The sequence below is a fragment of the Tricharina praecox genome (assembly GCF_024521635.1).
Source record: "Tricharina praecox strain CBS 144465 chromosome Unknown BZA05scaffold_40, whole genome shotgun sequence".
NCBI classification, from domain to species: Eukaryota; Fungi; Ascomycota; class Pezizomycetes; order Pezizales; family Pyronemataceae; genus Tricharina; species Tricharina praecox.
The window spans coordinates 93163-105842 of NW_026250442.1; the positions used below are offsets into that span (position 1 = coordinate 93163).

The window sequence follows — 12680 nt, forward strand, 5'->3', positions numbered from 1 at the left end:
TGAGATATCTTATAATGCTTCACAAAACCTGCCAGTCTCACAGTCATTATTGTACGATAGGGCTGTGCATGTCAACACTGACTACATATCCCTTGGGATGGCCTAAGTCTCACAAGGTGAGAAGGCTGATTTATGAACGGTGGTTTCTGTTTGGGCCGGCAATATGTAGGAGCCATGAGAATTTTAGGGTTATGGGAACATATGCCTTATTTTGGCATTCCCCTAATAGAAACCTTAGGGGGTTGCACGTGCTTATTACTGGCTTATAAAAGAATTATCTGAATACATCCCTTATGATAAGGACGACATAATCTTGGTGACTTTGTTGCGTGCCCCTATATGATACATGCCGTACCTATTATATGCCGGTACAGTATCCGAATACCCATCGAGGGCATCTCAGTATTCAGAATCTCACTCTATCCTCGAACACTACTCTCACGTAGAAGCCACGCAATAGAAGTACATAGGACTACGTGGGGAGATGGAAACTACATGTACATGCTATCATCATCGGAAGCGGTCGAATACAGAATAATCAAAGAATAATAGGTAGTAACAATCACGAAATGAGAAGCAAAGACAGGTGGAAGTGAGCACAATGAGAAAGCAAGTTATAAAGCACTTTATTGCGACCGATTATCCGGCAGATGATCATCTAGTGCTAAATCAGAAATCCACCTATAGACACTTCATCCAATTGTGCGGACAACAGTCTCCTTTCCAACACCGGATTCCCAAAAAGCGTAGAATCGGATACCCACCGGCTTGTCCCCCGTATATGGTGGCGTTTTTCGAGGGACCATTGAGCTTGTCTTTGTTGTGCCGGTGACGGTCTGCCATGCTTCCCCGATTAAGGGGCATACTCGGCTCAGGCAATTCGGGATTGCGGTTCTGGTCGACGAGAGGGGTGTGTTTCGTCGTCAAAAGGTATGTATAGGAGTGGTCTTCATCCCTTCGATCACCGCCGACTTCGCCGTGAGGTTTTTATGGAGCTTCCTGTTGGTGCACGATCTGAAGGTGAGGTGCGCACGCGAGGGTTTGAGTGGGCGATATGATCAGAAGGTGGTAAGAAGAAGAAGATGTAGTTGTTATTGTTCTAGCTGAAGTTCTAGTTGTACTTATAGTCGTCCCAGACGAACTAGAACCTTCCCCGTGAGCCATGCACGAACAATCACTCGACCAAACACGCCGCTCCGAAAACAAAGGCCCTACGGGCCGCAACACTTCCCTGATAAGAACGAGAATCCCAGGAGGACTCTCCCATCAGGGCCTAACTCCCGAAAACTGCATCGATGACGTGAGTCGTGACTGCAGCGACCGGAGCCATCAGGCTCCTCCACCTCCAAATGGAGTATGGAGCAGTTCGGGCAATCGCCGAACATTCGTCCCCCCGCCCACATCGTGGGATACCCATTCCACCTACTGGGAAGATTTTCTTCCACCACTCGTCATCGAGAAGGCTTCCCGACATCGCGACGGCATCTATCTGTGCCTCTGTCATAACGTTAGCAGTGATCCCTAGGTGTCAATACTAGAAGAGGCGGCTTTACCGGTCAAATGACTTCGCGACGACTCCAACTCCGACGTCTTCTCATCATATCGTCCCGTAACGCGGACTATCGCCGCCTCCACCCTCCCCATAACCAGAACACCCCCTCCGCCCCCTCCGCCCCCTACACATCCCACCGCCGTCTCCACGGCGGCGGGTTGCTAGGCCCGCCCGAGTTCCCGCCCGAGTTCGCCCCCCCCTGTGGCCGGGACCACTCCTCCTCCGGCCACTGCTCCCACACCTCCTCCTCCTCTACCACCTTCCCCTTCTCCGCCACCGGGGCCATCTCCTTCCCCTTCCCCTTCCACTTACCCGTTGGCACCACAGCCTCCCTCCCCTTCCCCTTCCACTTCTCCGCCTCCGAGACCACCTCCTTCCCCTTCCCCTTCTTGGCGGCCCTCGCCTCGGAGGTAGGGTCGTGGTCGGCCTTCCGCTTCCTCGATAAGGTCGAGGCGGGCTGCGCCTTCTTGACGCGCTCGTCAAAGTGGTGGTCCGCAGATGCCTTCGCCTTCTCCGGAATGGTCAAGGCTCTCTTGACGCGCATTCCATCGTCGGCATCAGCATCTGCTTTCCGCTTCTTCGACGAGGCCAAGGCAGGCGCAGCCTTCTCGACACGCTTATCGGTGTCCTGGCCACCAGACACCTTCCCTGACATCTTCGCGGAAACCAGGGACGGCGCCGGCTTCGTAGCAGCCTTCTTGACAGGCCTGTCGCTACCGTCGAGATCGGCATCAGCTGCTCCTCTTTTGGTTGACAGTGTCGAGCCAGGCTTGGCCAGGACTGGATTCTTCGGCGGAATCACGTACCCCCAACCTCCCACCTTCACGGCCCCCTTCATGGGGTAGCGGTATATCCTCGGGGGGCCCGCCGTCGTCGCCCTCAACTGCTCGATCGTCGTGGACGCGGCGGTGCGACCTCTCGCCTGACTGGCAGCCGTAGGCGCCATATAGCGAGGCATCGTATAGCCTAGGGCAGTACGACCGGGAAGGGTCCCAGTAGCTGGGACAGAAGGTGCCGCACCCTTCGCCCGGTCGTTCTTCCCCACAACATCCTCCGATCGGGAGACCTTTGGATCCTTCTTGGTCCGGGCATCTCCAAACCCAACACGACCGGGAAGGGTCCCAGTAGCTGGGACAGAAGGTGCCGCACCCTTCGCCCGGTCGTTCTTCCCCACAACACGCTCCGATCGGGAGACCTTTGAATCCGTCTTGGTCCAGGCGTCCCCAAACCCAGCACGACCGTTGGAGCTAGCAACTGGTCGGCTGTCCGTCACCTTAGGGCTCCCAATAGTAGCCGCCGGCTTAGTAGGACGAACGGCGTCACCACCGTGCCTACCCTCACCGGTGACCGCTCTGGGGTCCTTAGGACCAGGCCGGGCCTTGACAGACACCTGAGGGTCTTTCACCTCAGCTTCACCCTTCACCTCCCTCAAACCACCGCCAACAGCCGCTGACTTAGCAGGACGAACGAGGTTTCCCTCGCGCTTACCCTCGCCAACAGCCGCCTTTGGGGCCTTGAGATCCGGGCGGACTTGCTCCTTCACCCTCGAACCACCTCCAATAGTGGCCGACTTAGCAGGACGAACGGTGTCACCACCGCGCCTACCCTCGCCAGCCACCGTCTTTGGGGCCTTGGGATCCGGGCGACCCCCCTCGCCCCCCCTCACTCCACCAACAACCGCCGGCTTAGTAGGACGAATGGTGTCGCCACCGCGCCTACCCTCACCAGCGACTGCCCTCGAGTCCTTAGGACCCGGCATCTGAGGGTATTTCACCTCAGCTTCACCCATACCCCTCGAGCCACCTCCAACAACCGCAGACTTAGCAGGAAGAACGAGGTTTCCCTCGCGCCTACCCTCGCCAACAGCCGCCTTTGGGGCCCGGATATCCGGGTGGACTTGATCCTTCACCTTCGAACCACCTCCAACAGCAGCCGACTTAGCAGGATGAACGGTGTTTCCACCGCGCCTACCCTCGCCAGCTACCGCCTTCGGGGCCTTGGGATCCGGTCCTCCGCTCCGTAGAGACGAAGGTAAAGTGCCAGGTGTTACCCTGGGAGCCGCCGGCTTAGCAGGACGAACGGTGTCGCCACCGCGCCCACTCTCACCAGCGACTACTCTTGTGTCCTTAGGACCCTTTCGGGCCTCGTCGGACGTCTGAGGGTATTTCACCCCAGCTTCACTCATTCCCCCAGAGCCACCTCCAACAACCGCCGACTTAGCAGGACGAACGAGGTTTCCCTCGCGCCTACCCTCGCCAACAGCCGCCTTCGGGGTCCGGATATCCGGGTGGACTTGATCCATCACCCCCGAGCCACCTCCAACAGCAGCCGACTTAGTAGGACGAACGGTGTCACCACCGCGCCTACCCTCGCCAGCCACCGCCTTTGGGGCCTTGGGATCCGGTCCTCCGCTCCGTAGAGTCGGAGGTAGTGCGTCTCTTCCTCTCTTCGAGGCCGAGGCAGCGGAGACAGCGGCGGCGAGAGGCTTTGCCCCCTGCGACTGCTGCTCGGTTCCCTTCTGGACCCACCTGACATGTCAGCTACCGATCCGTCAAGAGATATACTTACAATCAAAGGGGAAATGCATACGCGGGACGGCTGCTCGGTACCCTTCTGAACACACCAATCAGCTATCCATCCAGAGAAATACTCACAACCAAAGGGGGAATGGGGAGAGTGGAGGAGAAACATACCCGAGGAGAAAGATTCGACTTGTAAGAAGACATTTCGTAGTAGAAGAATTTCAGGCGTGCGTAAGAAAAAAGATTCTGAGCGATGCTAGAAATTGTTCGAAAGCCGAAGATGTCTGTGAAGAGAAAGAAGAAGGGAGGGAGTGGGGGAAGCAGAAGTAATTTATAGTTGGAGCCGGACTTGGAATTTGAAGTTTTTGGACTAGAGGCGTGCATGCGAACTCACTCGCAGCGAGTGATAGGGGTTATGCGTCATCTTGCCCTCCTCCTCCGCTGCCCCCCACCCAACTACCCTCGTCCCCATCCAGGTACTCATCTCGAATCCGGTAGGCAAGTTTTGCCTATATTCCCCCCACAAACAGCAAACATACCTCCGACCTACCCACTGCTCCCCATAGTTGTGCAAGCAAACACAAAAAGTTGTTGAATTTTCCAGTTTGCCAAAAAAAAATCGTAGCATAAATCATCAAACCACACCGACCATGTTCGCCAGCCTAGCTCTTCTAGACCCGCTGCACAGCTTCCTCCTCAGCACAGTGCTGATCTACCTTCTCACGCTGTACCCTCTGCTCACGCTCATCTCCACCTCCTCCGCGCTCCTCACCGGCCTAGCGCTCACCCGCCTCGGCGGACTGCTCTCGCACCTCGGCGCACACCTTTTCCGCGCCGGCACCGTGCTGGTGCACTTCGTCCTCGGCTACGTCAAGCACCTGCTCGAGTCTCCGAGTCTCGCACAGCGCTGGAGGCGGAGGTCGAGGGGTTGAGGGGTGTTTGTGCGCTGCTGAGGACGGAGACTAAGGAGCTCAATAGGGTAGCGGAGTTGCTGGGGGAGGTGTTGGGGTTGCATTCGGAGCTGGGGTGCGGCGTGCAAGAACGCCGGATGGAGAAGATGGCCCATGGGAGGAGACCGCCGGCTAAGAGACGGACACCGGTGGCGCCGTCAGTGGTGAGGGATTGATGGTGAAGATGTGTACCGCATCTACGTATCTACCCGGTTGACGACCTGGTGGAGCAGTTGGTTGCGTGTGCTCCTGTTCCGCTCCTCCCGCTACGAGGGTCGATCAGACATGGTCCCACATCTCGGATGGATGGTTATACGGTTCCGTCATGGACCGGAACCTTCCCGGCCCGAAGCGAAAGCCACAAAACGGGGTCGAACTTTTTTACATCCACTACTAATTAACTACATCCCTCTCCCCCCTCCAGAACCCTCTGTAACCTCTCCCTCTCCCCCTCCAGCCGCCTCCACAACTCCTCCACGCCCTCCTCAAAGAACAGTTTCGCACCCCTCATCCCCAGCAGCTCCTTCCTTCTCAACTTCTCTCTCTCCCTAAGCAGCACCTCCATCTTCGCCGCGAGCGCCGCAGCCTCGGCGGCCAAGGCCCTCGCGCAACTCTCACCACCAATGCCGAAACCCAGAACCCGCTCCCTTCGTCGCCGCAGCCGCGGGGGCGGAGCGAGTGCGGTGATGGATGCGGAAAATACGCCGAGCGCTGAGGCGAACGTGTGCTGCCGCATCATTTGCGATTGTAACGGCCCCGGTGGGAGCAGGGTTAGCGGCGGGGGGTGGTAGGTCTTGTTGTGCGCGTGCGGGCAGAAGGGGGCGGTATTTGTGGTGGTATTTGTGGAGGATGAGGATGGGGAGGAGCAGGCGCGGCTGCGGCGGCGGTTGCGGCTGTCGGCTTTGCTGCTGGATGGGGAGGCCGTTCGGCTGGATAGCGACGTTTCTTGCGTGTGCTTGTATTGGTTGTAGCCAGTGTGCAACCGGAGGTAGAGCGAGAATGCGCACAGGATTATTTCGGCCATTGGATTGGTTGGTTGCGTGGATACGGTATGAGGTTTGTCGAGATCGTGGATTGTCGTGAACCTCGAGATATAGGTATTACTGTATAGACGCCTGAGCACACCTTCCTCCTCCCTCAAGAGCGGCGACGAGCGGGCTGTTATATACCAGCACATAGGCGCATACCTACCCGCAGCGGGAAAGCTGTACACTCGACGTTGTCAATAGGTAGGTAGTCAACGGTCAGACCGCCCTCATCTGCTGGCTGCCCACCAACCCGTGCCCCACTCTCTCCCACTCACAGTCTGTCAGTCTCACATCCACCCACCAACCAAGTCCAAGTAACCGAAGGCTTTGCACACGCACATGCCGTAGTCAGCAGAAAAGCACAAAAGCGCATTCAGCCCTACGAACCGCAGGACCGCCACATGGCACATACAGGCACCAGAAAGAAAGTCTCAGGCTGGATTCGAGACAGCACATAGGTACATACATACATGTTGGAATTGACTGTTCCGCGACTCCACGACTCCGCGCCTCAATTGCGCTCGGCCTATGATAGGATGTAGTCGGGTTAGACGCCAGTGCATGCAGGGTTAGTACCGTTAACACTCAGCCCTACTAGGCATCGGTATCGTGCGCAGCAGATACCTAGAGCACCTCTGCACCATACCTATCTACGTTATGTAAAATTTTGTCCGCCTACTGCTGCCTGGAGAGGCTTGGATGCATTTCATTTTGGTGGCTTGCACTTGTTCCCTCAGCTGTGCAGACTCCAGAGAGGGAGGTCCGTGGTGGTGGAAAGTGGGCGCGAATCAGCTGTGGCGGTGGCAGTGGCAGTTGCGCACGCCGCGGGAGTTCAGCGACTAGCTACTCTAGTTACATACGGCTAGGTATGTACATGCGGCTGTCAGATTGCAGTTGCCTGAGGGCCGTTTGTATTTTTTGGCAAGGCATCCAGCGATTCTAAACCCGAGCAGATACCTAGGCAAAGAATATGTACCTACATAAGGCTTCCTAGGTATATGATTGATGATGAAGTGATAGCGGGCATCGAGGTTCCCACTACAAACCTCCGATAGGTACACATAGCTGGGGCACGCACGCTGAGCTATTCGCAAATCCGTGCAACGGTGTGGTGCTAGTTAGTTATGCCCCACGACCTGCGAATTGACGAGAAACGGGCCGCAGTGGGTTCAATAGTCCGTCCAAATACTGGCGGGCTCTCTGGGCGGTTTGTGGGCGGGCGGGCGGGCTAGGCGCTTCTGAGCTCGAGCCTACAATAGGTAGTGAGCCCACTGTAAAGCCAATAATTTGATTGTGTATGAATGGGGACGCCTGTTACGTGACGAAAATGAACCTTATTCCACGGTACCACGAGTAAATAGAGTACAACAACAGTGCTAGCATTAGATTAAGAGTAGAGTAAAGTAAGTATCTAGAAGCAAGTATCGAGAAGCAAGTATCGAGAAGCAAGTATCGAGAAGCAAGTACGAGTTTGTCTGCCGCCAAACATCCCAACATCATGACGAATGCGTCAAATCCGTCAAATCCACACCCTTCGACTACAGTGCCATCCATCCGATCCCATGATCCCATCCACCCATACAGACAAACAAACAAAGTAAAAAAAAACGTAAAAGAAAATGCAATGAAAAGCACGCTTCACCACCATCGGCAAACCGGACACCCCCCATCTCTACCATTTTTTCAAATCTTTGCATTTGGAAACAGCTTCCTCGGCGCACCCGAGAATCCAGGACTTCCACTGTGCTCCGACGAATTGCTGTCCAATCTCGAGGTGGCGAGCTGATGTTTGCCGTTCTGTCCCAGCGAGGCTGGGACGGTAAGGCCGGGAGGATACTGCGTCGTGGTGCGGATTGGAGTTGGTGTTTGGGCCTCGGCGGCGCGACGCTGCAGGAGGAGGGCTTTGGGAGCAACTTCCTGGTAGACGGCGCCGTTGGGCCAACGGGGCGCAGACTCTCTCTCGGCGATGGACATCATGGCGCGTTTCCTGGCGAACATTTTTTGGTTTCTGTTGCGGGCCTCAGCAATCCAGAGAATCTCGCCCTGAAAATCACGTTTGGCGGGTCCCTCGCGCTCGGGCCTATCGGAATTGTCCCGGCACACCATCTGGGCGTTCAGAGCGTGAAAACCAGGGTCGTTTTCTGGGACTTGTTGCCAGTATGACGGATCGCTGGGAGGGGAGTAAGGGTCCATTCCTTCGACCTTGCTCCAGACGTTTTTGACCTCGAGACCCTCCCGGTATGGATAAGCGTTGTATGGTAGGAGGGTAGGGTTCTGGATCGCATCCTCCGGGAAAGGCTGCTTCTCATCAAGGTAGAGTCGAGTTTGCTCCTGCAGTTTAGCTATCTCCTCCTCTGTCAAGATGTAGACATTGGCTTTTCCAGTATCGTACCAATCCTGGACCCACTGAGCGTAAGCGGGATCTTCGTAGCTGTCCTCGATGTGCGGCTTCACGTCGTTCGCTTCTTCGAGGACGAGCAGATCGAATTTGGGACTGATGTTGCTGTCCTGGACATCTCCGAGACAGTGAAAACCCCACGGCCCAGTTCCATCGATATGGTTTATTTGGTTCTCCTGATTCCATAGGAAATTTCGCAAGTAGTCGTCCCTAGTGAAGTTGACACTGAAGTCGGTTTCGTTGTAGTTGCAAAGCTCCAAGGTCTCGAGGCGGTGCATGAGACTCTTGCGATGGATGGTCCTATTCAGTCGCTCTCGATCGTCTCGCAATTGCTTTTCCATCATCTCGAAGTAGCGGCGTCTACGCGCTTCATGGTCGTGTCCGAACTTGTCAGCATACCGGTGTCCGAAAGGAGCTCTGGGCCTTGTTAGTCCCGGTGGAATAACTTGACGTGGAAATGTGGGGCCATACTTTTGGACGGCTTTGCCGTGGCCGGGTTTTGGGACGAGCGTCGGGCTTCCCAATTGAGAAGGGGTGCAATGAACAGCAAGGGGACTGATGTTTCCCTTGTATTTCGACATGTCTATTGAACGTGGAAGCTGCAATCTATACGACTTGTCTTCATAGCAGTCTTCATTGAGAGCATTGATATCGTTCACTCGCTCCTGAGATGGTTGTAAAATACCGGGGGGTGGCATTTCGGTCTCACGAGGATTCTGGACAGGAGTGAGCCGTGCGTGTGTCTCGACCGATTGCCCCGAATTACCGTTGGTCGAGGCTGTGGTAGCGGTGATTCCATCTGGATTTTGAGCTATAGTTAAGGCTTCCTGACTGCGTTTGGAAACGTTATTCTGGCCGCCAGTAGACATCCACGCACCATCGCTCACTCGCCCTCCTTGCTGATCCGAAACCTTGCGATCCTCCGCACCCCTCTGCGAGTCCCCACTGGACTGAGCTTGCGAACCATACTGCATCGAAGTGTCAACCGTCTCACCGCTGACATGACGTAGAGAGCTACTGCTCCTCGGTGCGAACACAACCTTCGACGGTCTTGCCGCAGTCTCCGAGTTCCGCCCGCTACTGGGCAGCAACGAAACCCCACTACCCTGCGTAGAATATCCCAGTGAAGTAGGCGAATTAATACCCGCTCCCGAGCCACCTGCACCTTTTGCGGGACCCGCTGTCTTCGTCTGGACCCCAGCCTTCGGCGCAGAGATTGGGCGGTTCTCATCCTGCGTCACACCCTTGAGCTTGCTAGCGAAGGTGGCCTTCTGCGGATCCGCCAGCGTCGGCAGCCTTCTCATCAAGGTCTGAGCCTGGGTAAGAGCCGTACGGTTGACAGGAACGCTCTCCTCCATGGCGGATCCACGGCGATCCGGTGCGGGAATCACTCGGATGTGGGAGTGCGCGCTTCCCGGATCCGTGGCGTGGGACTCCGACATGTAGCTGTTGTGCGTCGAGTTGCGGGATTTGTCGCGCGTCCCTGCTTTGTGGCTGGAGTGCTTAGCATGTCTCCGGTGGGACATGATGCCTGCGGGGACTGGGTGCAGTGAAGTAGGTATCTGGTGATCGTGGAGTCTTGATCTTGATCGGGAAGCTGGCGGATACGGCGTGGGAGACGGAGCGAGGAGTGCAGACTCACGGTGGGGCCTTCGTTTTACAGATTAGCTCATGTACTCGCCATTTTGGAGAGTTGTTTTACCTACTACTCGCTGTTGGAGATTGTTGGTCTCAAAGATAGAGCAGAGCAGCCGAGAGGGAGAGAGGAGAGGGAGGAGAGCTTGTGGTTGTGTTGTATGTTGATAGTGGAGATGGTGGGGAAGATGAGAATGGGGGTTGCGTTGAGAGAGTGGAAAGATAGACTTGAAGGGGTTGAATAGGACGAAGCTGTTGACATTTGACAGCCAGTACGTCATTAAGAAGAAGATGTTGCTTCTTCCATTTCGGTGTTTGCGTACATACTTCTTACCTGTCTAAGAAGAGAGTGAGTTTTCGTGTTGCACCGCAACAGCATAGCTCAACTGCTGTGAATTGGATGACTATCTTCATCAGTCCAAGCCATCGTTTGCTTATAGAGTGATCAGAACAAAGGATGCATCCAGTGACACCGATTATCAAAGGTCCTTGGTCATCCATTGTCACCCGTATAGATGATATGTGATGAGGAATCCGCACAATTGTGTAACCTACGTCCTTCGAGCATTTCTCTCGGGAGATCACTCGCCGTCGCCATCGCCACCGTTATCGCAAATTTGATGCATGCAAGTTGCTTGACAGTTGACTGCGGTGGTATATTTACAGTTACATCTACACGATCCAAACGCCCCTAGGTAATTCAAAGTTCAACACTAAAATCATCGCTCAAAACCCCGCAAAGCCCTCTTCGACTACCCATCCCTTCTCCACCTGCGTCTCCACCAATGCACCACATGCCCTTCCCACGACCAGCAGTCCAGGCGGCCTACTACCCACCTCCTCGAGTGCCCTCCCAACCACCCCCAGCGTCGTCCGTACAACCCGCTGATCAGCACAACTCGCGCGCTCGATGACCGCACATGGCGTGTCCATCGGCCAGCCCTTCCCCTTCAGCTCGCCGACCAACGCATCGACTCTATGTAGAGCCATGAGGAAGACCGTAGTCCTGCTCGCGACCCACTCCGGGGGGTCTGGGGCCGCTCCTCGGCGTCCAGTGCCGGTGCATATCAGCACCTGGTCCGCGACGCCGCGGTGTGTGGATGGGATCCCGGCGAAGAGAGGGGCGGATAGAGCACTGGTGATGCCGGGGAGGACGACGGGCATGAAACCGTGCTTGCGGAAGAATGTTAGCTCCTCGCCGCCGCGGCCGTAGATGTATGGATCGCCCTGCTTCAGACGGACGACGGTCTGGCCGGATTGGAGGGCCGCGAGGCCGCGCGAGAGGAGCTCTTCTTGCGCTGCTTCGGCGTTGCCTGGGTATTTCTTTGCGATGAATACTGGTGTGCGCCGGGGGATCAGGGAGAGGACGGCGGAGGGAACGAGTTTGTCCGCTAGGATGAGGTCGGCGCTGTTGATGGCTTCGAGGGAGGCGGTGGTGAGGAGCGAGGGGTGGCCCGGACCCGAGCCGACGAGGAGGATCTTGCCGCGCTTCTCGGAGGGAGCGGGAGTGAGCGGGGGGCTGGTTGTGTCTAAGTCCGCTTCGGAGAGGGTGCAAAGACGGTCAAGTGGCCAGTACTCGCATATCTGGCTGAGCCAGCGAATCCGTCTAGTCTTCGCGGCAGCCTCGCCCACGGGTGTGATGAGGGTGTTGAATGTGTTGCTTTGGTCACCGGCCTCCTCCTCGCCGTCGACGACTCCCGCCTCATCGATTAACCGGCGCCGTAGCGCACCGATGCGGATACACGCCTCGCCGATGTCCGCCGGGAGTGCTGCGGCGATCTCGCGTTTGATGCGGGATGCGAGCTTGCAGCCGTTGCCAGAGGTTGTGACGCCAATGTGGAGCGGTCCGGCCGCATGTGTGGATAGGAGAGAGAATGTACTGTGCGTTGGAGAATCCACGCAGTTGACGGGTATGCGGAGACGTTTACACCGTGCCGAAATCTGTGATACTGAATGCACGTCAACGCCACCACTCCGAGAGACATACTCGACCCGAGCACGGATGAGAACTCACCAACACCCTTCTCCTCCACCGTAACCCACACCAGATCCACCACTCCGTCCACCTCCTTCCTGCCCAATGTCTCCAAATCCCGCTCAACAAACTTCCTCCGCACCCACTCGACCTCACCGTCTTCTATCCTCCTCCTCAGGCCATAATGTAACTCCGCCCCGCCTTCCGTCTCAAGCGCAAGCACCTTTACCATCGCGCCAGCCTCGATCGACTTCTGTGCCCTCGCCGCGGCGATCGCATTGCTGCCGACGATGAGATGAACCTGACCCTGACAATTGTTGGAGGTCAGCAGCCCCGTCGCCGCCGTCGCCGTCGTAGCCGTAGCCGAGGATGGTGGTAATAACGTCGCGGGAATTCCAGGCATTGCTTCTGCTGTTTCTGTGGATGTATTCCCAATCTCCGGGGGGATTCCAGCCTTTTTACCGCACGGCATTGCTGGAAGCTGATCTGTGGTAAACGAGCGATGGCGATTCACTTTGCTTCTTCGGGATAGGATTCAGTTTGTTTCCCGAACTTTTTTTTTTGCATGGTGGGGTTTTCGGCCCTGGTGGGGGCGCCGTTATCGCTACACACCTAGAAAA

General features: G+C 56.2%; 5 protein-coding genes across 5 annotated transcripts; 2 read left to right on the plus strand and 3 right to left on the minus strand.

Moving 5' to 3' along the window:
* Positions 1-1644: 1644 nt before the first annotated feature.
* BZA05DRAFT_205733 (uncharacterized protein) lies at positions 1645-4018 on the minus strand. The gene is made up of 2 exons (XM_051479556.1): positions 2359-4018; positions 1645-2259 (listed from the first exon to the last, which is right to left on the minus strand). The coding sequence occupies exons 1-2, from the start codon at positions 3852-3854 to the stop codon at positions 1677-1679; spliced, it is 2079 nt and encodes a 692-aa protein (XP_051335085.1). The 5' UTR covers positions 3855-4018; the 3' UTR covers positions 1645-1676.
* Positions 4019-4724: 706 nt separating this feature from the next.
* On the plus strand, positions 4725-5200 carry BZA05DRAFT_449190 (uncharacterized protein; the record flags this gene model as incomplete). Its single annotated transcript, XM_051487328.1, has 2 exons — positions 4725-4993; positions 5053-5200. The coding sequence occupies 2 exons, from the start codon at positions 4725-4727 to the stop codon at positions 5198-5200; spliced, it is 417 nt and encodes a 138-aa protein (XP_051335086.1).
* Positions 5201-5469: 269 nt separating this feature from the next.
* Positions 5470-6601, plus strand: BZA05DRAFT_412331 (uncharacterized protein). The gene is made up of 2 exons (XM_051485087.1): positions 5470-6377; positions 6523-6601. The coding sequence occupies exon 1, from the start codon at positions 5715-5717 to the stop codon at positions 6105-6107; it is 393 nt and encodes a 130-aa protein (XP_051335087.1). The 5' UTR covers positions 5470-5714; the 3' UTR covers positions 6108-6377; positions 6523-6601.
* Positions 6602-7735: 1134 nt separating this feature from the next.
* On the minus strand, positions 7736-9976 carry BZA05DRAFT_449192 (uncharacterized protein; the record flags this gene model as incomplete). The annotated part of the gene is made up of 2 exons (XM_051487329.1): positions 7736-8867; positions 8922-9976. 2 exons carry the CDS (start codon positions 9974-9976, stop codon positions 7736-7738), a joined length of 2187 nt encoding a protein of 728 aa, XP_051335088.1.
* An 835-nt stretch (positions 9977-10811) lies between these two features.
* Positions 10812-12463, minus strand: BZA05DRAFT_449193 (tetrapyrrole methylase; the record flags this gene model as incomplete). Its single annotated transcript, XM_051487330.1, has 2 exons — positions 10812-12034; positions 12100-12463. The coding sequence occupies 2 exons, from the start codon at positions 12461-12463 to the stop codon at positions 10812-10814; spliced, it is 1587 nt and encodes a 528-aa protein (XP_051335089.1).
* Between the last annotated feature and the right edge of the window lie 217 nt (positions 12464-12680).

Coding starts and splice junctions, on each gene's coding strand:
- BZA05DRAFT_205733 (XM_051479556.1), bottom strand. CDS start 3,854: ATGGATCAAGTCCACCCGGATATCCGGACCCCGAAGGCGGCTGTTGGC. Junction 2,260..2,358: donor GTGAAGGTGGGAGGTTGGGG/GTACGTGATTCC, acceptor CGGTAGCGACAG/GCCTGTCAAGAAGGCTGCTA.
- BZA05DRAFT_412331 (XM_051485087.1), top strand. CDS start 5,715: ATGCGGAAAATACGCCGAGCGCTGAGGCGAACGTGTGCTGCCGCATCA.